General features: G+C 33.8%; 1 protein-coding gene across 8 annotated transcripts; it reads left to right on the top strand.

Moving 5' to 3' along the window:
• Positions 1–760: 760 nt before the first annotated feature.
• On the top strand, positions 761–25,465 carry LOC124303317 (2-oxoglutarate dehydrogenase, mitochondrial). 8 transcript variants are annotated; one of them, XM_046760380.1, is made up of 17 exons: positions 761–909; positions 4,561–4,815; positions 5,293–5,502; positions 11,310–11,412; positions 12,872–12,934; positions 14,567–14,822; positions 15,271–15,505; positions 15,641–15,820; positions 17,349–17,529; positions 17,884–18,164; positions 18,332–18,560; positions 18,653–18,931; positions 19,178–19,356; positions 19,520–19,954; positions 20,933–21,087; positions 23,255–23,401; positions 23,634–25,465. In XM_046760380.1, the coding sequence occupies exons 2-17, from the start codon at positions 4,567–4,569 to the stop codon at positions 23,731–23,733; spliced, it is 3,282 nt and encodes a 1,093-aa protein (XP_046616336.1). In that variant the 5' UTR covers positions 761–909; positions 4,561–4,566; the 3' UTR covers positions 23,734–25,465. The 8 variants fall into 8 exon arrangements, with proteins under 8 accessions (XP_046616336.1, XP_046616335.1, XP_046616337.1 ...); XM_046760379.1 differs by having other exon boundaries at positions 784–909; positions 4,534–4,815; XM_046760381.1 differs by lacking the exons at positions 11,310–11,412; positions 12,872–12,934 and adding an exon at positions 7,948–8,068 and having other exon boundaries at positions 784–909; positions 4,534–4,815.
• Positions 25,466–27,670: the final 2,205 nt, after the last annotated feature.

Below are 27,670 nucleotides of genomic sequence, written 5' to 3' on the forward strand. Positions count from 1 at the left end.
TAATTATAATGGAAAATAGTATATTGTGTTACAAGTGCGGCAAGAGGGTTATTTCCGACGACTATGAGAAGGCGAGTGCTGCAATTTCACGAGTACTGGTGTGAATGCAGTATAAGCCGAAGCGAGCGCTGTAATCACACGAGTCAGATATCGACACACGTTATTTTATCCAAGACCTATGAATGAAAGTTTGATTTGCAACGAAGATGCCACTGACATCGTGTAAAATTGCGGTGAGAAACTACGCTCAATGACACAGTGCATAAAATTGAGTTGAAAAGTGCGCACGTGCTAGAGAAAGCTCAGCCGTAGTGTGTAAAATAAAGTATTCCAATTGTGTCCATGCGACAAGTTTGTTTCACCGTACTGTTTGGAAATGCGGCAATTTACTTACGCTCTACAGGCTTCGAAAATGCAAATTTGAGTTGTTTTTTCCTACTGAAATAAGGTGAAAATGTACATTCAAATCATAAAAATGATGTACGAATAAAATGAATAAATACCATATAATATGAATTAGCAATGCTGAAGGTAACCAATATTTGATAACTAATTGGCCGAGTTATTACATGTAGAGGAAATGTCGCGAATGGTCGCGAATATCGCCTTCATCATCTCGTGGCGTAGCATATTTGAATTACGCGCTAGCTAAATATTATTGTCGGCGATCTGATGACGTCACTATGGCCATGCTTATAATAGTGGGTGAATGGCGAGCTCACAGCGCCCACAGACGTAACACGTACGCGAAAGTAGCGCCATCCGTCAATGCGTATGACACCTGCGCAGATTAGCTAGACGTCGTAACTGTCTACCTTACAGATATACGGGTGTAGGGAGAGTCTATAGAAGCGAGGGATGGAATTGCAAATGGTGGTTGTCCTGTCACCGTCGTTCCGTTAACATCAGGTAAGCGAGTCGAGATCAGAATTTTAAGTTCTAATCGATTTTTAAGTAGTATAAACCGATCGTGAAGAATAAGTAACGTATCTAAATGATAGCGACGTCGAACTAGTCAATTTATCCAAAAATTCGGGCAAATTACGTTACGTAAAATTATTGCGCATGTTAAAAATAGTCACCCTGGCATCCACCTATCGCGATATGTCACATATATTTTTATCGCACACAACCTTCGCGGATTCAAATTAGCGACTGGGAACAGTTAATTTAGGGAGCCGGAATTGAGGTGAATCAAACGGCAGGAATCTCGTTGCATAATCCTAATGAGCGTTACACGGCGGTAGAACTTTCATCGATTCTCATTCTAGTGCAGCACGTATAACCTTGTTCTCTTTAATACCGTATTATTCCTCACCTACATACGCGAAAATGTACACCCACAAAGCGCCATACTCATGCAGGCACTCGCGTACGTCGCGCCAGAATTCGGTCCAGTTGTGTAATCCCAAATTGTTTCACAAATATAAATAGCAGCGCATTTTGCCAGCCTTCCACAATCTACTTTCTGTTAACAATTTCCCGCCCTTTTACACCCGTTCACGAAATTCACAGCCGCGCTTTTACGGTGAAAAATATTCACAAAAAACAAAAGCAGCAATGTCACGAGTCAGATGTCACGTGCAGCTAACCATACACTTCAATGAATAGACACCCAACACTATTAAAGTAGAGTTGAAATTACGAGAATTACGGATACTTGTAATTCTCAATGTTATGCTGATAATAGTGGCCATCAGTTTACTGATAACGTCTTCAACTTTGTATTTATTTCTGATACTACCTTGCTTTCTATTGTATAAGTTATACAAGCAAATGGAACAAATAAATTGTATAACAGTTTACAATCCGTATCTCATTGGTCTATTTCTTTTCATTAGTACAGTTGATAAAACGAGCTACCATTAGTTGACCTAGCGATGAGTTCTTTGTGAATAAACCTGGTCCGTGAGAAACAGAAAATCTCCTCTAGTGCACGAGAATCAATTAAAATCAATCGTTTTCTACGCATATCTAAATGAAATAAAGTTCAGCTACTACTTTCACTTATCTCTAATTGGATAATTTTTTATCGATTGATTAGCGAAAAGATTGTGTAAATTTTTGCTCTAGACATGAGAATAAATTTAGTCACGTGACTACTTACATAACTTTCCAGAAAATATATTGCCTCGTAATAATTCCCTTGTTTTACTGAAAGCTCACAATTTTTCATTTTTAACCAAGTAAATTCTGGTTTAGAGTGTTCAGATGTTATAAAAACTACAGAAATATCAGAAAATTTTTTCTACATTTTGAATTGGTTTCTTGTTTTCCTAGATCCCGCCATACAAACAGTAAATTTTCATCAAAGAAACCATGTTTAGATAGAGCTGTGTGATTGAGAAAGTCTCCTCCAAAATCCACTCCTCTCAAGCAGTTTTTTACATTATTTTAATTTTCTTTTTTTCAATTTCATGCTAACTTCATGAAAGCATTATTATCTTCCTTCGATGCCATATATTGTAAACATTAAGGAAAGTACAAATCACTATGCTAGGTAATGTGCATCTATGCAATATATGTCATGTTTCATAATTTTCACAATCAATTTCTTGAAGGGGTTATAAATAAATTTTTCACCCCATATATGTTTCCTTGTATTCACTTACTGAAGCATAGTGAACTCTGAAAGCCTTGAATACTCGTGTTTCCCAATCAGCTTTATTTCGAAAATTGTAAACAGCTAGAGGAAACATAATTACACTGTACTTTAACATTTTGTTTCTAAAAGAACTGGGAGATATCTTGTGCGCCTGACGGATTTTGCTTGAATGATGTTATGTGAAAATTGTTATGAAAAAATAATTAAATACGCGGAAAGCAAATCCCTTTGACCAAACAATCATTACCGTGTTATAATCGTTGAATGCGAGTCACTTTCCACTACATTTTAATAACTTTTTTTTATCTAGGGTTCAACCACCTCATTTCAATCATTAATTCGACTTATGTAGCAAACAATTCAAAGCATGAGATCATCTGTTCTTAAGTCATTAAGAGAAAATTTTATGGCATACTGGGAGATGAATACTTAAATTTTTTGATCGCTGTTTGTTCTATATCTTCTTTATCTCAATGAAGACCAGCGTACATCCTGTATTGAACTATCGTGGTGAAGCCTAATAAGTATGGTTGAATTATCTTGAGTTAGATCAAATCGCGGCTAATACTCTAATCCATCTTAAGATACAAAGAGAACTTGACCACAATTTCAGCCTTACATAAGCTGACTAGACGTTTATTTTTGATTTGAGAAAATCGCGTTTCTTATCATCAGCTCTCAATACCTGTCAGCATTACAGCTAGCGATAGCTACAGATAACTTTCTCGTCAGTATTAGTTGTATACAAACTTGATAAATAAGCAATCAATGTACATGTTTTATTATGCTTTACCAGTAACTGAGTTTTACAACTTTTTGGAAATTTTCAAGTAATTGTTGTTTTCTTTCTTTATATAGTCACAAGTGAGTAATTTTTATAATGAGGTATCAGTGTTTGGAAAAGAATAAAAAGTAATGAAAAATGGAAGCTGATAGGTAAATGATACATATTTACATCAAAGTCGTATGATGGCATTATCACTTTAATTACCTCAGTATGTCACATGTGACTTGTAAGGCTAGGTTTCGAACAACAGCGGTCAAGTTGATAGGAATTTGATCTCAAACAATTGTTTGAATATAAACACATTTTTCTTGTATATATTCAACAGTGATTCTGTTTCTATATCAATTAAAATTCTGTACCATTTTGTGCTGAGACTTGCGTAACAAAATTTATTCTAATTATGCTTATTCGTTCACTCTGTGATTTTAAATCGCAAAAAAGTAACAAGTTTGTGTAGTTGACTGAAGGCAAATAACTTATACTCATTTTATGTTCACATTTCATACTCATACATTACTTAGTTACACTGTGCGAAAATTTAGCGCAGCACGATATGTGGCTCTAACTGGTTCTGTCTACTTAGGTCATCAAAAGTTCAAGCAGAATCATTTACAATTACATTTAACGGCTGATGAAATAATTGTATGATAATTTGTCTTGAAATACTCACCAATGTACAGATCATATCTATGGTTAAAGTTCAATTTATTATTCATCCGGATCATGTGTACATGTAACATGTAATGTTATCTAGAAATTTTGTTTAGGCGCAATCACTGATCCAGGTAATTGGAGTTAAGGGGGAAATTCAATTTACTATGGGTCATTGCCTTTGCAAGTTTGCCTTTAGGGGCAGTACCACTGCCTTCAACCAAGGTTTTTTGTTTCTTTGGTATCACTTTGCAGGATGTTAATATTTAGACGAACCTAATTTTTTCAAGAACAATTCTATTATCAAAGGGATATGTAGTATTTATATATGAAATTGTAGTTCAGTGTAATGTTCTTCCTAATTGTAGATTTTTGTCGTTCCAATCTGGTTATAAGAATTTGAAAAAAAAAAACAATATTCATTATCTGTAATTATTATGCAATTCTGACGAGCTGTTTATTACAAATAATTTTTTTTTTTTTGTCCAAGGTTTAAAAAAACTGCGCATTCTTGCAGATAAAAATGCACAGGGCGAGGACAGTAATAAGTTCATTGGCACCCTTGGCTCCGCACGTCTGCGGGGCTAAGAGGTTCGCCTCCTGGCTGGTACGAAGTGATCCCTTGGCAAGAACCAGTCACGTGGTAACAGCTGTACCTGCACGCCGATACAACAGCCCTGTAGCCACTGAACCTTTTCTCAATGGCAGCTCCAGCTCATATGTTGAAGAAATGTACAACGCATGGTTGCAAGACCCCCACAGTGTACACGTGGTCAGTATTTAATATTCCTACTACCGATAAGAGGCTCGATAAAGATGTGGAAATAGCGGAAGACAAATTTTGAACATTTTTTGTAGTTATTCACCTCAGACAAACAATTCATTTTTAGGAGATCACTATAAAAAGAATCACTATTTCGTTATCTGGCGAGGCTGTGCGATTAATCAATCAGTCGTAGATTTTGTATTATTGTTTTTCCAATTAGCCCATTAATCGAAAAACGATTAATCTAAATATCCGAACTCGATGTCTACAATCATCTATTAATTGTGTAGTGCTATTATTTAAAATTGTCTAACACTCTATAAACCATAATAAATCAGAATGTCTTAATATATTCAAAATATATCAAATTTGAACGAATAACTACTAGATTAATATGACTGCTCCACCTAAGTTTGCTATAAAACTTGATTGAAAACCCACTTATGAACAGTTATTTATTTAATTTTTCAATTTTCACGAAAGTCGTGGGATTCCTTCTTTCGCAACAGCACAGCTGGAGCGACACCTGGACTTGCTTACCAGGCGCCACCATCTCTTGTGCCAAGTTATAACCAAGTTCCACCAGGATCGTTGATGTCATATGGAGCGTCTCCTGCTCTTTCTCACAGTCCAATCAATGAAAAGATCATCGATGATCACCTTGCTGTTCAGGCCATCATCAGATCCTACCAGGTTAGTTACCACGTGTCTTAATTTCCCGGTTTATATAACAAAAAAAGTATCCTGAAACTCATCCTAGCCTAGTTTTTTTCTTCAGTCTTGTTTTAACCAGAATTGCTGTGCTGGTACTTGAATCACTTGTGCATTGTCTGCTTTGGCAATATACAGATACAAAAATCAGTACAAATTTTACGTGTATCTTTTCGTCTCATATTATCTTGAAAGTAATTGATAGCATTGCTTTAATGCTGATTCAAAGGTGAAGGAACATTGTATTGACGTATCAGTCCTTTGGAATTAGCAATAAAGTGTTTATTTAACATACCGTATTGGTCACATTATCAAAATCCAATGCATATGTACAGCAAAATTGTTCGGTTTTGAGAAGCGTTAATGCAAAATGAACTGCCAAGCCGCAACTGTTCATTCATGTACTTTTTATTCGAAATCTGCCACCTCAATTATTGTCATACACCGCATTGATCCAGAAAATTCAAGCTCATTATTACAATGTAAAACAATCTACATGAGGTTATTTATGTGAAAAATTACAAAATTAGGTCAACTTCAAAGTGAAAAAATATTCTTACAAGTAACTCCAAGTTAAGATGACTTGGCGTGAACACTTTGCACCTCCCAGAACGAAATTGGTCTCAGTTTTGTTTTTTACATCTTCTAATTATATTATTTTACCATCATTTTTCATGTAATCAATTGCAAATTGAGGTCACAGATTTGTTTTATGGTAAGAATGCTTAATTTTGGTGTCATAATCATAATCACATTGGGATCCCAGAAAATATGTTCGTAGTAAGGCCCTTTGATGTAGCATGCATTTCAATCAATATCAATGTTAAATGTTTAGGGGAAAGTTATACGACTATTCACAGCATGTGAAACATTGTGAAGGAAATTTTACTTCATACTACCACCGTATAAAGTTTTCGGGTTGTAATGCGCTGGAGTGTACGATATTACGGAACACATAACAGTTTTAAGTAGATGCAATAAAGTTCAGTCGCTGAAACTGTATTACAAGTAAATCACATCTGCATTTTCAACGATTATTTATTTGGTATTGTACTTGTAATAATCATTTTTATTGTGGTTGTAATCGGGACAAGCTTCAGCTCATATCTCATAGACATATGACAAGAATGATCCGGATTTGCTCCAAAACTATACATATTTTTAGTCAGGCAAAAGATGTTCATGAAAAAGGTTATTTTCAGGAATGCAAAGCTACTTTGTCTTGTTAACATAATCATAAGTTGCATTTTCTAGTTCTTTTTAGGCATGCCACGATATAAAGTTTTTCATCTAGGGCTTTAACTGTGAATATTAATTTCTATTCAACACTTTGATATTTATGTTTGTCAACATCTTATGACAAAATTGAATTAAAGTTCGAGAAAAATCATCCAGAAAGCTGGCAGTAAATTTATTCAATGTGATTGGCACTTTTCATTTTTATATACTAACAGTCTTCTTATTCTTATTCCTAAATGGTTATATCTGTGCGGACAAGTGCCAGTATACTAATAGTCAGGAAATGAATCGTGACATTAACAGAATATTCTCCTTTTTTCTCCTTTACTCTATGCTATAGTTACTTTACATGGTCAATGTTTTACTCACGGAATCATAATACATTCATTTTTAAATTGAATTATGTTATTAATTAATTCGTTGTCATGCTTTCTGGCGATTTCTTTTGACAAAATTCTTACGAGTACAACTTGTTTCCACTGATTTCAACAGAACCCTAGTCGAAATTGAATTCCTGTTTATTGGTGTCTACCTGTTTCTGCTATTTTACTAGTACATGTTTGAATTTAATTTTCAAGCTATTTATAATCAATTTCAAGGAAACTTTTTAGTAGTTTTATCAAAAAGTTTACGAAGTTTAAAATACGTATGATATTAAAAAATGTTTAGAATTGTAGGTAGCAAACTTTAGTAACCAAGTCTTAAAATATATTTTGTCTGTTTGGTCACTTTTTTTTTAATTAATTTTACTTGTTAAAAAAATTGATAACCAACACTTTCTGAGTAAGACATCAATTCATTGTCACTATAAGTTTTGCCTGTTCTGTCATTAAACACAGTTAATGAATTTGGTAAAAGAGTCGGAAAAGAGAAATTTAAGAGAAAAGTGTCACCTCCTTATGGCATAACGTGAGAGGAAATCCTCTACTCAATTAATGTTTTCTGGGATAATTTGGGAGTTCATTTATTCGGTAATTGAATCAATAGGAAATCTTATTATACGTAACTTTAGTGTTATATCATATAAAAGTTCTGAGAAATCAAACATCAACAACATGACTGGACATAAAAAAAATTAACTTTGTACCAATAGCCTGACTCTTAAAAACCAGAGAACAGGTACCACGGCTTAATACAGATAAATGATGAAAACGTTGGGTTATGTGAGCATTGTTCATTGACATATAGGCAAGGGGTCATTTAGTGGCTGAACTGGACCCTCTGGGTATCATGCAAACAGAACTACTACACACCCATTACGCAGCTCGCAAGGGAGCGCCAGAGCGTGTTCTGCGCCAGTACATGCTTGGTAAGGCTTACAAAACCATAAATTCCTTACATCCATATTTTTGACCATCCCTTTGAGCCCCAATAATTTCCTATTAAGACAGATAAAGTTAGCACCTACAGTGGTATAGAGGAAATCATCTCTCTTCTTGTTTACATTGGATTACTGTATATTATGATGAAGAAAAGAAAAGAATCATAAATTCGGTGCATGTTGGTCAAACAAGCAGTTTGTTTTATACTAATTTGATTATAAAGTCGCAGGTTTTCTTTCTCAATTTTATTCATATTTCATATTTCACGATATTTTTAACGTTGTTAGTTATCAATTAGAATTTTATATGCGTGATCTGGTTAGAGGTAGATGGGTTGCTCAAAGTCTCTCGTCATCTTTATTTGTCTTGATTCTATATAAAAGGCGGTTTTTGGCATGCGCCTGACATGGAAATCGAGATATGGTTTATGCGACATACATTGTTGCTTTATTAGACACTGGCCAGGAATCGCCAATATATTCATCGTTACAGTACTGATAAACAATCATCTGCAAGTGTGTACTTTTGACTCTCTTAATGCAACTATATTATTTCGACTCTATGTATGTTGCAATGTTGAAAATTGACGTCACATTCCTTTATTCTTTATTTGCTGGTTATTTTGAATTGAATCAAATTGAAATTAAAGTTATTTTTGGATTTAACACACTCTTCTCGTTTCCATCTCTAATAAGTTAATGAGTATTGATAAATACATCTCAATTCATATTAGTTTTTATCCAACAACCTAAATATTTCAAAATATTTTACCTACGCACTATGATTAAATTGAATACACAAATTTCATCTACATTGAATAAATCATATTCAATTTATATACCAGAGCACACTAGCTGGATATCTCAAGTAATGCAATTATGTTTGGAACTTACTAAAGTAAAAAGCTTTCTGCCAAGAAATCTGAAAATATGGGATTAAATAATAGTTAATTTATCAAACTTTTGCCATTTAAACAATCATAATCATGATCCAAGTAGAAGTTGTGACATCTGATAATTACGGCAACTGCCCCAAAAAATTGAATTGTGGTTTTTGTTGAAAATAACTTACAAATTATTGCCTGTTATTCAATTGAAGACAGTTTTCGTGAAAGTAAAGATTTTAATATTCCAACCTTTAAAGAACCCATTCTTTAACAGTTTGTTGGTGCAATGTTTTTTTTATTCATATTCTGTAACTCTTGAATAAAATATGAATATTCTCAGAAAAATACAGAAAATCTCTGGTCTTGAATTGTTTCGGTACCCAAAATGTACAGATTCTTAATAATGAATGTACTTTCTAAACTATTCTATCTCAAACATGTCAAGTTTATTTATAGGAACCCTGGACAGTTTATTAGAATGTGTAACATAAAAAAGTAATTTTCATCATGTAAGATGTACTTTGACGTAGAGAATGAAAGTACGCACATGTATAGATGTTGCTAGGATATCAGTGTATGTATTGAAAACATTCAATTCCGCATTTTTACATATTTATAAATGTGTTTTGGGGAAAATTTGTTGAAACATGACTTCGAGATCTGATATGATCAATGGATGTTATAGCCTGTTTGTGTGGCGCTTCATACATCCATTCACATTCTTATGTTCTTTCAGAGTTTTATTTTATTTTTTTACCTGACTTATTAACATTAACATTTCTGTTCATGTAAGTACAATGGTACCAATTGGTACATCATAGGTAAGATGAATATGGTGTTGCATGTTTCGTAGAAATGGCTTTTTTGGATTCACTTCGTCTGTACATTAACCATTCACCTTTTTATCCCTTGTGTTTTTGATCATCCGTTTTTATAGCTGACTGATGTGGCGTATGTAGAATGGGTTGTCGAACAACATCTTCATCTATCACATCATATTAGCAAATTCTACAATTCATTTATCCTATGTGTTCAATATTTTGATTCAATGGGAGGTGTGCGGTGAACAAATTGAGCAAGTATGATAATCATCAGATTGGGTAAAAAGTCCGCTGTTTTTAAAACGAGAAATTTAATAGCAAAGTCTACTGTATGCCATGTAGAAACAATGTTTTTGCTATTCAACTTTAGTATACAGGGTAATTCGCCTCATGTGTAAAGAATGGGAGGAGCTTAGATGATGCGAACTGGCGCACAAAATTCATCGCCCTGTATTCGTATCAGCGGTAAAGGCAGTTACATCAGAGTTCTAAAGATTTCAAGGGATCTCATAGCTTCCCTGATTGGCTAAAGTGCTTAACTTCGTGTTAACTAAACTCTTTTCATTCTTGACACAGGAGACGACTCAGCTCTATATATTTCACTCAAGTTTTTGTTCTGAAAATGGCAGATGTATTTACCTACACCAAATTAATAGTCTTGTGTTTGGCACGTTCCAAAAAGTATTTTTTTGTATATAATATCTAGATACGCTCAAAAAGTATTTTATAGTTTGCCAATTTTTACGATTTTCTAGAAATTGGATTGCAGATGATCTTTCCCATGAATATATTATGAATTTCAATTTCTCTAGAGACACTTTGCCCTAATTGTAAAACTTTTGTGATTACAACTCATTATTATTGTGATTGTTATTATTCTTATTACTTAATTTCACAAACTACGTTTCACAGACAAGCTTTGGGAAACAACTTTAATATAATTTTCGGGCAGCATATTCTTGTGAAAAATGTAACTCAAGGTAATACTGTATCAAGATTTCAGGAATAATGATCAACATTTTAAATACTTTTACCTACGTACACTTGTTTCTTACTTGTTGTTTCCCTTACCCTATAGTGACATTGGATATCGCAATAACATAATAAATTAAAAAGTTTACACTGAAATCAACAAGTATAAACCATAGTCTGCTTTGATTTTTAATTTCATGGGAATATGATCTGGAGTGTGATACAATAATATATTCAAATATTTACTGGGTGCACTAAAGCGTTTCAGGTTGCAGAACTATCTCGCAAGAAATAAGTTTATAAGATGAATAATAATTTTATTCAAAATATAATAACATGTTATTGATTCGTTAATAATAACACTGGTGTTCATTTTTTGTTTACGTTTATAACATAAAAATATAAATGACATCTAAATACAGTCGATTCAATGTTTTTTTAATTCCTTGCGAAAAATGTGTTGAGAATAGCTTAGACTCAAAAAGAAGCAGAAAATCTTTGAAATTTGGTGTCAAGTTTGGCATCTATGAATGTGGCTTCAATTGACAGATTCGTGGGCATCATATAGCGAAATTGGACCCGCTTGGCATCAACAGCGCCGATCTTGACGATAGGCATCCGCAAGAGTTGCTCTATAACCATTACGCCTTCGGTAAGCCTTAACCATCATGTGTATATCCATTGAACAAACAGGTACACTTGATGAAAACTAAAATTATACTAACTGTACATTTCTCAGCTTTAATTAACTATAGTAACGCGTCAATGCCTAAGGAGCCCAACAAATTGAAAGTAACTTTGATTGAAAAACAGAGCCATAATTGTTTCTGAGAACAGTGCCTCTCCTAATAACTCTAGGTTCACTTTAATGATTTTCATTATTCTATGGTGCAATTGCCACCGACACACACTGCTACTATATATTACCAATTTCTAAACAGAGAACGCGAATAATGAATGTCATGCATTTGATTGAACTGCTTTGCGACTATCCTTCACTATTTCGAAGGATGTGTTTCATAGATTTTACTTTAGTTTCTATATTCATTCGAAATTGAATTCTTTTATCTTGTAGTTCTAGTAGTGCAGAGAAATTTAGCGTAGCACACTTTTAGGTGGATCAAGTTAATCGTAATATATTTTGGAATGTGTCATCCAATAATCTCATTCTCAAGTTTCACATAATCGAGACAGAAAACTTTGTTAAATATTCAAAGAAGTCGGTCACTCAATAAAACAAACTAGATAACTGAAACATGGAAACGCATGTTGAATTCTGAATAAAATTTTTCTTCTTGAAATAAAATTAGAACAATAATTGTTGGCATGCTTAACCACCTCGCGTCTGAAGAAATGTAATAAGGATCATATAAATTCTAACGACAGTGTATTTTGCTACTGCCTTTTTGCACTAAATCATTTTGACGATTATTCAACCTAAAAATTTCAATTACCTTCAAACTTTTTGCTCAAGTAAATTTTGAGTCTTCATGTTTTCAGCTATAATGATTCAGCATAATCTTGTTTCGATTGGTTGTAATATAATTATCTTGAAATATTTAATAAATGTCATCAATATTGATGAAAATAGACCTAACTTAAGGTTCGTATCATTGTCATGTCATCGACCATTGATGCGAAAATATAATAATTTATTAAAATAACAATGGCAATATGATGTACCTCTTCTTCAATAATGGCAGACGACTTCTTAGGGAATCATTAAAAAGTACTTGATCCATCGATGTAAGTAATTATATCATAATATGTAAATCGTTGTTAGGGTGACGTAATCATCAAAGGATTAAATACTTCTTTTTTTTTTTTTTCCTCTGAATCGCAATTAATAAGCAATTTATCAACAACTTCTTATTAAATTCATGGATGACATCATGTTGAACCAGTGTTCGAAATAGATAAAATACATGCATTCTTTTGAAAAATTTTCTTCAAATAGTGTATCTGACCGTTTTGAAACCAGATGTAATATGTCTATCCTTTTTTTTTTTTTTTATTTCAAGTTAAAAAGAATTTGAAAAACCAAGGCAGGAAAGTAAAAATAGAAATCCACAACTAGGTTCGATTTTCAGTCTAAGTGTTGATGTCCACAGGAAAGAGAACTCGTACAACTTACTCGCAGGAACTTCAATATCGAGTAGCTGCCCTTATCGAAAGTATGTAATTAATTATCAAAGAGAAATCCCTTTCTATAGATAGTTATTCTACATTTTGTGCCAATGGGACACACTGGTTCACTCGGGGGATTATGTCTAGATTATTGTAGTACACTGTGTGGCGGAATCTTTGCGGTGCTTGGGAACATTTTTTGTGTCAACAACAGAAAAAGAAATTTGTGGATTAATGAATATATTTGACAGTCTTCAATCCTATGGATAAGCATTTTGTTTGGATAATGAAAATATCTTACGGTTTAAGGTATTTTCTGGTAGTATGCAAAATCATTAGGTTACAAGCATAGTACAGACTTTATTTCGAAGATGTTTATTCAATGCAATGATATAAATTTTATGTTACACTATATTAGTTTTTCTTTGTATAAAACTCATAAAAAAGGCTTCAAATTAAAGGGATGTCATGGAATTTATATCATCGTATTGTACAAACTTTTCTTTTGATGGACTAAAAAACATAATAATTAGTGTTGCACATAAATCTTCATCCTCTTCTGAATGACACGGAACTTCTAAGTAATTAATTTGAGTTTCAGGCTGACTGTATAACACAAGATGAAAATTGTTTTGTTTTATATGTTTATTCTGTCGAATCGTTATTTAATTATTCATAAACAGAGACGTTCTTCATATTGTAAGTTCTAAGTACATTTTTATGTGAATTATCAGCCTTGATTTTTGTTTCTTATATACTTTGCATTGCTATTACAATTAATACATGTTGATTATTTTTCTCCAAATATAAATAACTATGTATTGTATTTTTTAAGCATTGCTGTAAACTTTATTTCCGATGTTTACTTTATTAATTTCTCTAACATAACAATTGCATGTTCATCAATTGTACGTTATTGGGTGATCGTTATTAACAGCAGTCTGTAATTATTAACAAAATCTCACAATGGATTGTACATCTATTTAATTTTTTTTATGTTCACTGGTGTTATTTCATTTCCTTATTTGGTTAAGGGTTTAATGGGACCTTTTTAGTAGGACAAATTTTCCCCAAAAAACGGTAATGATGATACAAATTCTTCTAGCTTTAGGGATGCAAATATCCACTTTCGATATGTATGAATGTTATTATTATGGTCCTTATGTCAACTTTGCACTGCGAGTATTCAAGAGGTTCATTCATTTCACATTTTTGCATCTCAAAACTTAATTCTATGTCTAAACTACTGGATAGCTTACAGTTCATCGAGGGGCTTGTGTCTTCTAAAAATTATCTACAGCAGATCTTGAATATTTGGTAATTTGCACGCTAAAAAAAATTCACTGTGAACTACGCCAACACGTTGTACGTATATAGATAAAAGTGAAATGTGGTTTGAACTGCATGGCCAACTTTAAAAATTATAGGTGGTATTAAATAGCTATATTTCAGTGCTTATTCATATTACGGCAATTGTAATAATTTCATTTGGGTTTCCATTAACAGTTACAGGATATTCACTTACCATCGAAAAGTAATAAATTGAATGAATCTCAAAATCATTTTATTTAGAAGTTGTTCATCAGGACTATAATATGTGGTATCAGTGTTTCTTCTGTTGATTTTGTACTTCTTGAATAATGAGCGTAAAATTTTACTAAATAAACAAACAAAAACAGAGGAAGCTGATATGGACCGTGTTTTCAAACTCCCATCGACAACATTTATTGGTGGAAAAGAGAAGTCGTTACCACTACGAGAGATTCTAAAACGACTAGAATCTGCTTACTGCGGACACATTGGAGTTGAGTTTATGTTCATAAACTCGCTTGAACAATGTAACTGGATCCGACAAAAGATGGAGACTCCTGGTATAATGGAAATAACAAGCGACGAGAAGCGGCTAATTCTAGCAAGGTTGACCAGAGCGACTGGGTAAGAAAGCTTGAAAGAATAAAAGTAATTTAAGTTTAGGAGGCAGATAAATAGATGAACACATGTATGTGCAAGTGAATTTCACAGAATAGTAAGAAAGGTGAAAACACACTTTGGCTATTTTTGCTGTCATTTTATATCATGGGTGAGTACCAGACATCATCGTACAGCCTCAATGAAATTGCAAGCTTATTAAATGAGGTCATTTAATAGCATTCTTACAGTTTCATTTCAGTTGCAATAGCATTTCCAATTTAGTCAGTTACCTGCCACTTTCTTAAACCAACTAAACTGACAGCAAGAATAGCTAAAATATAATTTTCTCTTCGGGAGATTCCCAAAAATTGATCCCAAGGCTTGTGACTATAAATATTTATAAAATAACATTCTCATTTAAACCAAAAAACAAAGAAATAACAATCACAAATGCAATTTCTACTTCTCTTAGTTTTGAGGCATTCTTGGCTAAAAAATGGTCATCCGAAAAGCGGTTTGGCTTAGAAGGTTGTGAGATCTTAATCCCTGCTATGAAACAAGTCATAGACAAGTCAACAGAATTAGGTGTGGAGTCTATTGTTATGGGAATGCCACATCGAGGTCGACTCAACGTACTGGCTAATGTTTGCCGCAAGCCTCTGAATCAAATATTCACACAATTTGCTGCTCTTGAAGCAGCTGATGACGTGAGTATAAAATCAATATTCAAATGTTTTTAATAATGACATTACCAGTTATAAGCTCTGCTGTTTATTCGAATGAGGTTTTTTATGCTTGTATAATTCATCTTGTCCTTTTTCTGAATTAACGTTCATTTTCAGGGATCTGGTGATGTCAAATATCACTTGGGTACTTACATCGAGCGCCTGAATCGTGTCACGAACAAAAATATTCGTCTAGCCGTGGTTGCAAATCCTTCCCACTTAGAAGCTGTCGATCCAGTCGTCCAAGGAAAAACACGAGCTGAACAATTTTACCGCGGAGACGGTGAAGGCAAAAAGGTAAATAGTATGCTAGGTATTTTTAGTATGTTCCAATTTTCATTTCTTCTCGGTAGCAGAATATAGACCTTTTGGACAGTTTACCACTTTCGGCAATATAGTTTTGACATGTCATATTGAAAAGTCAGTACTTGTATAACGATGAAGATTATTAAACCAAAATTGGGGTTCAAGGTAGTTCGACACTGGAGCTGTCGAACAGTGATGTTTCAGTTTCTGTATATTTCGATAATTGCATCCTCCACGTGTGTTTTGTGAACAAGACAAGACAACTCCGAAATTTCGAAATCTTTGTTTATTAATTCGTGCCTATTATAAACCAGTTCTCCTTGATATCCAGCATGATTCTTTTGAACGAAACTTTGAACTAGCAACATACATTTTGAGTTATTGCCATGTTGATATTTCCGTTTTAAATGCAATTTTAGAGTAATGATAGTGCAAAATCTTTTAAAGGAAATGTTATATATGGAAAAATAGTGTAACACGCCTGTTTGTCAAACGCTACTTTGAGAGTCAAACGAGCAATCCTTTAACTCTTAGCGGCACACATTTTTCCTTACTTACTATCGACTTGAAATTTTGTACTCAAGGTTTTTGCGGTTACTTATTACGAATATGCACTCAAAATTTGTAAATTTAAGATGGCGAATCTAATATGGCTGGCTACAAATACAGATATCGTTTGACGAGAGAAAAAGTTAATAGTTGTGGGTTAATTATTGCTCGGTTTTCAGCAATTTTTGAACGATTCACTGAGTCGGTCCAGTAGAGGTCACACTTCGTATGATTTATAATAATTAGGCGTACCCTTTTTAGGTTCTACACTATCATGAGAAGTACATATATATATTATTCAGAAAAGAGTTTTCATTAGTTCAATGGTTCTTTGTGGCCTCTTATCACTCAATCAGTGAAAACAAATTTTCTCGAAAAATTGGTGGATTTTGTTGTATTTTATATCTGGGTGCCAGACTGGTTTGCCATACTAGATCTGTGATTTTGAATTTTGCAAGCCTGAAAACGGATTTGTAATCAGCGACCCTAAAAACCCCCGCCTACCAAAAATCGTAAGGATACTCTTAAAACTATCTTCAATAATACATTTTTTCTAAAAAAAGTGCTATTTTTCAGATTTTGTTAATTTATATAAACAAATTAACGAAACATAAAAACAATTTGAACATAAACTTTGATCCTCTAACATATCGAGATCATAAAATTACAAAAAAAAACCCGGTTAAATCGAATAAAACTACTCTAAAATCGTAAAAACGTGTTTTAAAACAGGTGACATTGTGGAATGCCACTATGCCGCTAAGGGTTAACAGATTTGTGTTTTTCACATATGACAATGAGTTCTGCTACGTTCGACAAGCCAATTAACTGATAGTTCAAAACAGGTTTACTGATTCAAGATTAACTGAAAAATAGACAGAGGTTGTATGATGATTTAATCTTGTTTTCAATTACCAGTTGCAGACTTGTGCTGAAAAGTCTATAATCAACTTGATTATTCAAATTACAGGTTATGTCGATCCTTTTGCACGGAGACGCTGCCTTCTGTGGTCAAGGTGTAGTTTTTGAAACAATGCACTTGTCTGATTTGCCCGACTACACGACGCACGGAACTGTTCACATTGTTGTAAATAATCAAATTGGTTTCACTACCGACCCTCGTCATTCAAGATCATCACCATACTGTACAGGTAAATCTATGTTGGTTTCACTAAGCTTTTGCCATGGAACAATTTGTTTGTTTATTTATTCATTTAGTGAGTCAATGGGTTGGTACCCTTTTGATTGCATTTAGGCAATGATTGCTTCAAACTTGTCTTTTTGGATTATGTGAGAAGTAAAAATAGATAAAAAACATATACAGTCATCTCGACTGTACGGAGTTCAATTCTGTGGACTGTTTGCCCCTATCGCAAGAGTAGAGGCAGATGGGATTTATAGAAGGGGTCTGAGGACATCTGGTCTAGAGTTGTCCGTAGAATCGAGGTCCGACTGTATTAGGTCGGACAGAATATTGATAATATATTCCTAATTTTTTTAACCAGATGTCGCGAGAGTCGTGAATGCTCCAATTTTCCATGTGAACTCCGACGACCCTGAGGCCGTAATGCACGTTTGCAAAGTAGCAGCTGAGTGGCGTGCAACATTCCACAAAGATGTGGTCATTGACTTGGTATCTTACAGACGCAATGGACATAACGAAATCGACGAACCAATGTTCACACAACCCTTAATGTACAGAAAAATCCGCAACACTCCGCCAGGTCTTACTTTGTACGCTGACAAACTCATTAGCGAGAAAGTTGTAACACCTGAGGAAGTCAAGGTTAGTGCATCTGTACAATCAAAAAATAACTGTTGTATTAAATGATGATCGACAATTTTTATTGCGTTTACTTTCACATTCAATCAAAGGAGATGGAATTGAAACCGTTATGAAAAGAATCATTCGATGTGAGAAGTACTAAAGTCCATTTTTGTTTGTTTTTTCAGGATGTTAAAGAGAAATATGAGAAAATATGTGAAGACGCATATAATAATGCAAAGCAAGAAACACACATCAAGTACAAAGATTGGCTAGACTCGCCATGGTCAGGCTTCTTCGAAGGCAAAGATCCCCTCAAATCGTCTCCTACTGGGATCAAGGAAGATACTCTAGTTCACATTGGCAAAAAAATGTCTTCTCCGCCGCCTAATGCTGCCGAATTTGTCATTCATAAAGGTTAGATAAGCTTTATGCGAAGAGATGAATGAAAAATTAATAGTTGAAAATGTCACAACTGAGCACTTGTCCTTAATATATTTTTATTTCAGGTATCGAGCGCATTCTTAAGTCTAGGATGGATATGATAGAGGCCCGCACTGTTGATTGGGCTCTTGGCGAGGCTATGGCCTTTGGCTCACTACTGAAGGAAGGAATTCACGTCAGATTGTCTGGCCAGGATGTCGAACGTGGAACTTTTTCTCATAGACATCATGTACTGCACCATCAGACTGTAGACAAAGCAACTTACAGACCATTATGTTACATGTATCCAGACCAAGCACCATACACTGTCTGTAATAGTTCCCTCTCCGAGTTTGGTGTTCTCGGTAAGAAATAATCAATTCGTTCTGATGTTATTACTGCCCAAAACTTCAATTTTTAACAGAATTTTTCATACCATAAAGAATAGCACCATGGCAGGCTTTGTATTTTTACTTTTTGTTTCACTTCTGATGCCTTCATTCCTGTCACGTTCTTCCATTTCAAGTCTCTTCATCTGCTCTGAGTCTTGGATTCCTGTATGTGATCTTTTTATAGTACACACTTCAAACATTTTTTACGTTTCTTTGCAGGTTTTGAGCTAGGTTATTCAATGACTAATCCGAATGCGTTAGTATGCTGGGAAGCTCAGTTCGGAGACTTTAATAACACCGCGCAATGTATCATTGATCAATTTATCAGCAGTGGACAAGCGAAATGGGTCCGTCAATCTGGCCTTGTTATGCTACAACCTCACGGACTTGAAGGAATGGTGAGGAAGGACATTTTTTCAAACTGGGACAAATCGTCTGGCGCAAGAATATATAAATTGTTTTGTTGACCTTAATTTCTATGAATTAACTTCTTAGTTCTGAGTCTTTAACTGTTATTTACTACATCGAAAGTTGAAAGATAAGTAATAAATTTAATTATAGGGTCCAGAACACTCCAGCGCCCGGCTGGAACGTTTCTTACAAATGTCTGCCGATGATCCAGATTATTTCCCACCAGAAAGCGAAGAGTTTGCCGTGCGTCAGCTGCATGATATAAACTGGATTGTAGCCAACTGCAGCACACCCGCTAATTACTTCCACATTTTGCGCCGTCAAATTGCGCTTCCGTTCCGTAAACCCTTGATCCTCATGACACCAAAATCTCTCCTTCGTCACCCAGAGGCTAGATCCAGTTTCGACCTAATGACGGAAGACACGCATTTCTTGAGAGTTATTCCTGAAGAAGGTCCTGCTGCCCAAAACACCAATAATGTAAAGAAACTACTTTTTTGCTCTGGTAAAGTCTACTACGACTTGACTAAGGCTAGAAAAGAAAAACAGCTCGAGGATACAGTATCTATTGCCAGGGTTGAACAGGTAAATACAATTCAAATTGTCTATTGGCACAATTTATTTTCTTGACGACGTCATCTATCTTTACGAAAATCAATAACTGTTTTGAGTTTATTGATATATGCAAACTGGTAGGCTAATTTTTTCAGAAACGTTTCATTAGATTATAATTAAGTAAGGGAAGTAGAATTTCACAATTCAATTGACTTCAACAAAATGATGCTATCAAACCACATGCGGTGTCTGTAATATAAAGTGTCTTTAGGCATTTGGACACTTGACAACTTGTTTTCAGTCCCTCTTGAATTTAAAACACGAAACGCTAATTTTTATGTATCTTTCAATTACAGTACAGACGTTGTGTTTCATTTATTGACGAATTAAAAACTGCAGTTATTGGGAAAATTGAATTGCTTTCCGTTACTTCGTATATTTTAGCTGCGCGAATTTCAACTGATCGAATATATTTTTGGAATGTTGGGAAACTAAAGAATCACCAATTAAGTGCATATCTGCTTTTTCCTATCGCGTTCAACTAAAGTTTTAGCCTTTTTGGCTTGGTACTTTTTGGCTTGGTACTGCCATAAAGGCCCAAGTCAGATTATTTAAAAAATGGTGTTATGGTCTTCTGGTAGTGTTTGCAACTTTTTCCATTTTCACAATTTTACTTCGTGCCAAAGTGCATAACATAATTTTTCCCGTAATTTGACCTACGCCTTCATTGCACCACTAGGTTGAAAAGTGCTAAAGGTTCACGCCTTTCTAGCAGAATGCGTTCAAATTTTCGTTGTATGAAGATCCAGTGTTCATATTGCTGAACGCCCTTATGGTAGCAAAGTCGTTTTCGGTAAAAAAAAAAAAAATCGCTAGTTCTAACCCTCGATGATATGATTTGGTTTTTATAACTAATTTGAGTGACTTATTCACTCGGTGCTGTTGGTTTCTTCAAATTACAAAAATTCATGTATTAATATCCATAAATGTCTTCCATATTCTTTACAGATATCACCTTTCCCGTACGACTTGGTTAAAAAAGAAGCCGAGAAGTATCCTAATGCAGAATTAGTCTGGACGCAGGAGGAGCACAAGAATCAAGGGGCATGGACGTATGTTCAACCACGATTCCACACTGCACTTCATGGTGGTCGTGATGTTGGGTGAGTACTCAATATTAAAGTTTGTTGCTAGTTATGCAATTTGAGACATGTAACTGGGGAATAGTTCGGGTAAATCTTCTCCATACAAAATGACAAATTGTCTTTCATTTCATTGGGAACAGAAGTTAGTAAGTAATCAATTATAATGAATTGTACTTCACTTTACGAAATGACGAAATTTTCAATTTTACGATAAAACCGTTTAAGGTGATACTGCTTTGTTTTGCCACTAAACTTATGTATTAATAATTTTTCAATTAGAGACGCATTTCTTTCATTTATAACTAATGCTCGAACGAAATTAGGGAGTTCCGTTAAGTCATGCCTGTATTGAAATTTAAATGAACCTGTGGTGCGTTATCTTGGTATACACGATAAAACGTATGGTTATCAATGCTGTTTATATATTATGTAGACCATACGAAACACAAAAATGCTCACTGAAAAAAATGTATGCCCCTTTCGTGAAATACATCAAAGTTCTGCTTATCGTAAGCAAAATGATGTATCAAGGAGGATTCTAATTGTAAGTAATGGGTGGCAACGAAAATTCACGCATATGCTTTGTATTGACAAGCTCTTCGTTAACTGCGATGTTATACATCACGATTTAATAACTTAAGTACTACAATATTCCAATCAATGACATCCTTCAATATTGTTATATGATTCCTTGGCACACGAAATTTTCGACAGTTGATCTTGTTGCATAGTTTCAATGTCTGTAGAAAGTACCATTAATAATCTACTGATTGCTTTTACATATTTAAATTATTGAAATTGTTCACCAAAATTTTTTTTTATCTTTTGACAGTTTACTTTTCAATATAATCAACCACTATCGAGAAATGATTTTTGAAAAATAACGTAATACTAAATTGTTTTTTTTCTGTAATAGTCTTTTACTTATGTAATATGTTAACGGGTACATTTTGAAATTCAGATTCCCATTTTTAGAACGAAATATAGCCTTTCTACTTTATTTTATCTACTTTAAAAATTTTAATGAAATTTCATCAAAATTCTTAGCATTAGTGATCTGCAAATGCTATACTGAAGAACTGATTTATGAATGAACACTTCAAAACTCTAGAATTTATCAGCATGTATGTTTCACATAATATGGTAAATTGTTTGAATCTTCAAAAAGATTTTTCAATCCATAAACAACTCACTAGTTTCTTTATATCACTTGTTCACCCCGGAGTACCAAAACGCTTTTAATTTCATTAATGAAATCAAGAATCTTGTTTCTAATGAAAAACCTCAAATGCGAGTTGAATATAAACCGTTGTGAATCATGAGTTTGGTTGTTGAATTACTTGTAGCAGATGCTGGTGTAAGTAATATGCCATAAATGAGAGTATCATTGAAAAGTGAGTGCGCATTGAGAATGTAATTTCATTGCACTGCGCTAAGTCTCAGTCTAGCCTATTCAAGAGCAGTCATACAAATGTCAGATTTTTTAACACATTATCCCATATCTATCATTTACATATCTGGAAATCAGCATAGACTACTTTTTTCACCATTCAAATAGATGCATCTGATATCTAGACACTAGATCAATCATTTCTTAAATTTTGAATGTACTGGCCTGTTATGAATGTCGAAATTACGCTTCCTTCACATTGTCATATAACTTTTGATATTTCGAACGAAACATCTATCGCTGAAAGATTTTAAGCAACGATTGATCTTATTTTTTGTATCAATGGTTTCAATTTCGGCTTAGGTGATTGTTACACACAGCTTGAGGTTGACACGAACCTGCTGTAGAAAACTAGTCGATTCTTGTAGAAGAACGCTGTTCGAAATTCCTAAAACATGCTCGGCGTTAGTCAAGATACTTCCGTTTCCTATTATCCGTTTATCTCCGTAAGTTAGGTTGTAAAGAACCATGATCAGCAATGTCTCTAGTTTATTGTGTACATGGCCCATTTTTAAACGTTACAATTATTACCCTGTATTATACATACTTTCCGATTACTTATATTGATTATGAAATGCATTTAATGTATGATGCATGTTATAAAATGATTATACTGTTTACACTTTACTTCCATCAAGGCGTTTGCTTCCTAGATGTATTTGTATTTTATTTTAACACTAAATGAAAACAAAGTATCAAACAAAAAAAAAAAAACAAATTTGGGCCATGTTACAGTAACGGAGACGTGCAGAAAGATAGCGCAAGCAAAATTAGTGGAAGTTGGTTTAGTAACTGGTTGTCTTCGTCCAAACCACCTCAACCATCCACAGTATCGAAACCTCAAACAGCAGAAACGGCAAATCCAAAAGAGCGAATAGTGAGGTAATAATAATTGCAGAACATAAACTCTTTCCGTTGTTTACATTCATTGGTCATACCTTTATATAATTATGTTTTATTATAATTACATACGTTTCAAAAATATTCTCTCGCACTAGATTTGGCACTATCAAATCTCGTTGATCAGAATCACGATGCTCATTTTGTTTGTATGTTTACAGGGCTATTTGTAAATTATTTTGATTGTCAAAACTTTAATTTCCTTCCATTCTAGATACGTTGGCAGGCCAACAGCTGCATCTCCAGCGACTGGTAGCAAAATGCAGCATCTCAAAGAACTGAAACAACTTCTGGACGACGCCTTTTCAATCTAATTATCCGCATCAATGTAGCAACAATTTTTATTTATTATCCATCACTAATATTTATATGTATGTTGTTATATACACTGATCATCCTGTTCTATAAATATCACTATATCAGCCAGTGTCTGTCCTTTAACCATTTTTTTTTGCAGTATGGCGTAGTGTTCATGGCGTTGACCGCACTCGCGATTTATAGATGAGTCTTAAACAATGATGCAAAACTACTAGGCTAGATTCTTATGATTAAAAATATCTATTTATTATATAGTAAAATGAAAGTATTGCGAACATAGAAATTTTGTCAGTTACTTTTTCTCAAACATTTTCGATTCGGTGCTACATAAAATAATGGTGAAAAATTAATTCATTCGGTCTGATGGTATCATAGTGATAAATTTTACTACCCATAAACGATGATTTAAAAATATTTCATCTCGAACGAGTGAAACACTATTCAACGATTGAGGTTTTTTACGACTATATATGTTGCCAGAAAAATTTGGTCACGTATGTATTTTATATTAATTAGTCGTAAATTTTCACCGATTTAAATACGTATTTAAAATGAGTTCACTTCTGCTCTTTATTCATTTTCTGTCAATATGTTAATAAGATGAGTTGTTGCATAGAGTGTAAAAACTGAAATACATGTATACATCGCACGTATAAGTATTCACTTTTGATTTATATATTCTATATGCTCGCATATTACGAGTGATCTGATAGTTATAGGCGTCCTAACACGCTTGTTACACAGCTAAGCATAGGTAGTTTTAAACCGAACAAACTACATGGCGCGATGCTACTGTTCTCATTTAGAATTATGATTTTTTTTCCTAGTATGCTGAAAAAAGATCAGCTATGCCAATATATTTAAATTTTTATCGTCGCTGTGTTTGTGTAAAATATTAAATGATTGGCATACTGTAGTCATAGATACTATATTATATATTGTATATGAGAAAAATTAACTTTTTTGATTAAATAAATTCAGAAAGTAAAATCTTCTGAAAATGATTTGATTGGAAAAAGTAATTTTCAAAATACTGATTAGTATATATAGTAGTTTATAATTAATAAATTAAGAAGGTTGTTTAACATTGGACACTGCATAGTATGCAAAGATACCTGATTTATGTTCTATATTAATAATTCAAATATCGAGTGAAAATGAGAAATATCAATTTTTAATTATTATTATTATTTGTATACACGTGTACATACCTGCGTACTCAAGTTTGTATGTATACAGTGTACATCATCAAATTGTCTTATGTATAACGAGCAGAGATTTCTGTAATAACATGAAATCAATAATATTTATCTTCAAGTGAATCCTGAACATTCTCATTACAATTCGTGTAAGCGTATGACAACTTGATAATTGCGTTGCGTTGCATGTACACAGCCGCGATCACTTGACTCTATGTATAACACGTCGTGAGTATTTTATCAAATACTCACGGTATGTAGACGCTAAATAGTATCTACAATTTAAATTATACAATAAGTACCGCAATGTAATATTCATTCGCTTTTTATTTTTCGTTGTACGCATAACTGCAATAATTTCGGCACAGCTATGCCAACAATGATATTAGTTTACCGATAAACGAAGAATAATATTATTGGCAGTAGGTTTATTGTATATCACCAAGTAAGATATATCGTTATACATACATACGTATGTTTATCCCACATTGTAGGATTTGTTAAGCAAATAAATTGTGTCAGCAACCGACGTGCGTCTTGTATATTCAGTAACAGGTTATAAATCGGTGTGCCTCAAACACCTTAATTTCTCAACATTTATCCTCTCGTTTCTTCCGAGTTGAATTAACAACGATATCTAACAAAGCGTCTCATTCCAATTTTCTAAACTGCAGGATTGTCGAGGACACGGAACACATTTGTCACGAAACTCTTTTTCATCGGTTTATTATTGATCTTTACGTGTGAAATCAATTCCTCAAAATGAAATGATTTTTGTTTCGATCCCGTCTCTAAAGTCGAAGTTTTACCGTTGCCTATGGTGAGTTATTTGTTTTGTTGTCAGATGAGGTTTGAAGCGCATGAAATATGGTCTCTCCAACGTTTTCAGATCGATGATTTTCTACTCGAAGCCATGATTTAAGTACAAAAAATGGTTTCGTTTTTTTGTATTTCTTGAACTTGAATTTTTCTAATACTAATTGCTAATAAAAGTTTCCTTACCTGAGGAAATTTTGAGCTACTATTGCCGCCACGTATCCGCAAGGTCCCGGGTTATTTATAACGCGTTGCAAAGGACCTTGATGGGCCAGCCCAAGAACTTACCGCTCGCATGGGTTTCGAGTCCGTGAGACATTAAAAAATTGAATCCTTTTGAATTTTGTTATTCAAATACTGTGTAGTGAAAACTGAAATTTTTGTTTCCTGGGTAATTATAATGAATTCTCTTATTCTCTTTATTCCCGACTCAACCATAATTTTCGCATTTTTGACCTGAAAAGCGGAACGAAAGTGGCATTTTATTCCCTCAAAGTCGAGGGAAAAAAGTATCACTTTTCTCCCGCATTTGCGAGAAATATGACTATATATTCCCCGAAAATTAATTTTTAGATTCTCCAGTTTTCTCTCTTTCTTTTCCATTTTAAACTATATATCTCTCTGTATTGTATTGTGGCTAGAGTTGAGTGGGGAATAAAATCCTATACGTAACACCGGAATAAAAGTTGATTATTTCCTCGGGTGATTACTGCCCGAGCGAAATCTTCGACTTTATTCCCTTGTTACATAATGTATTATTTTTTTCCGAACAGACACGAGTGGGAAGTTGAAAAAGTCAGGGGTGTTTTAGATGTGCTCTTATCACCTGTAAAAACTCGATAAAATTGCATGAAATTTTCCATATGTACTTTAATTACCTGGATTCATTGCGTGAGGTCGGGCAGCAAATGTGTAAATGCAGGGCCGAACCGTTCAACGTTTATCTTAGTAGCGGCTGGTTAGCGTCACAAATTTCATAAGTAAGTCGGTCTATCGCCGAACATAGTATACAGGGATTTTTGTGGGGAGGCTTTGCGAAATGTAGCGATTTCGGGTTCGTTTATATTCGCCTTTACATTACGGGTATAATCGGGCAGCCGAGAAGTAGGGTTGAATAAATATGGATAAGACTAGAATATCAGTTTTATGTTTATTGTGAGTCGATTGTTTTGAAAGGTAGAGATAAAGTGTACGCAGTTTAGAAGCCTAGAAGGTAAATGAAACGTAATGCGAAATGAGCAGACCGAAACGTAAGTGTAGAAAGTAGAGTGCAAGATCAGAGTTTTGGGAATGAGAGAAGATAGTCAGGTGTGTATAAGATGAGCGAGAGATTGTTTAGCGTAATGAAATGAAGAGACTTTCTGGTAAGAGAAATGATCAGGAATAATATATAAGCACGAATACAGATTAAGTATGCAACTTAGGGTGGGTCGAATAAAATGACTATTTTTTTTTCCCTCGATATAATGAAAAATTGATTGTATGGCATCTCAAAAAAACCCTCTGCAAGTATTAGCCCTTCATATTTGAATTAAGAGGTCCCTCATCGCAGATATGTATTTCCCATTTAAATAACATGGGAGAAAAGTATAAATTTCATTTATCACTTGAAAACTTTCTCTCTTTATTAATGAAATGATTTTAAAAAATTTTTCGATCATCGGTCTATCCGTACTGAGAAAAAGATTTCCGAGATGACGACTTTTTGATTTGATAAAATTACTTATTTTTTTATAAAAATAAGCCTTTCAAAATATTTATATTTATCTGACTTATAGGAATTTTTGGATTTTACTTCTGTTGGTTTACTCAGTACCTTTATTGGTCATAATAAATGTCAAAAAATATATGTGTATTATATACAATTTAGAAAGCTTTAGTTTTGGACGAATGACCAGTAAAATCATACATACTATGG

Source organism: Neodiprion virginianus, chromosome 4 (assembly GCF_021901495.1).
Source record: "Neodiprion virginianus isolate iyNeoVirg1 chromosome 4, iyNeoVirg1.1, whole genome shotgun sequence".
NCBI classification, from domain to species: Eukaryota; Metazoa; Arthropoda; class Insecta; order Hymenoptera; family Diprionidae; genus Neodiprion; species Neodiprion virginianus.

Coding starts and splice junctions, on each gene's coding strand:
- LOC124303317 (XM_046760380.1), top strand. CDS start 4,567: ATGCACAGGGCGAGGACAGTAATAAGTTCATTGGCACCCTTGGCTCCG. Junction 12,935..14,566: donor AGTAGCTGCCCTTATCGAAA/GTATGTAATTAA, acceptor AAACAAAAACAG/AGGAAGCTGATATGGACCGT. Junction 19,955..20,932: donor CTATTGCCAGGGTTGAACAG/GTAAATACAATT, acceptor TATTCTTTACAG/ATATCACCTTTCCCGTACGA.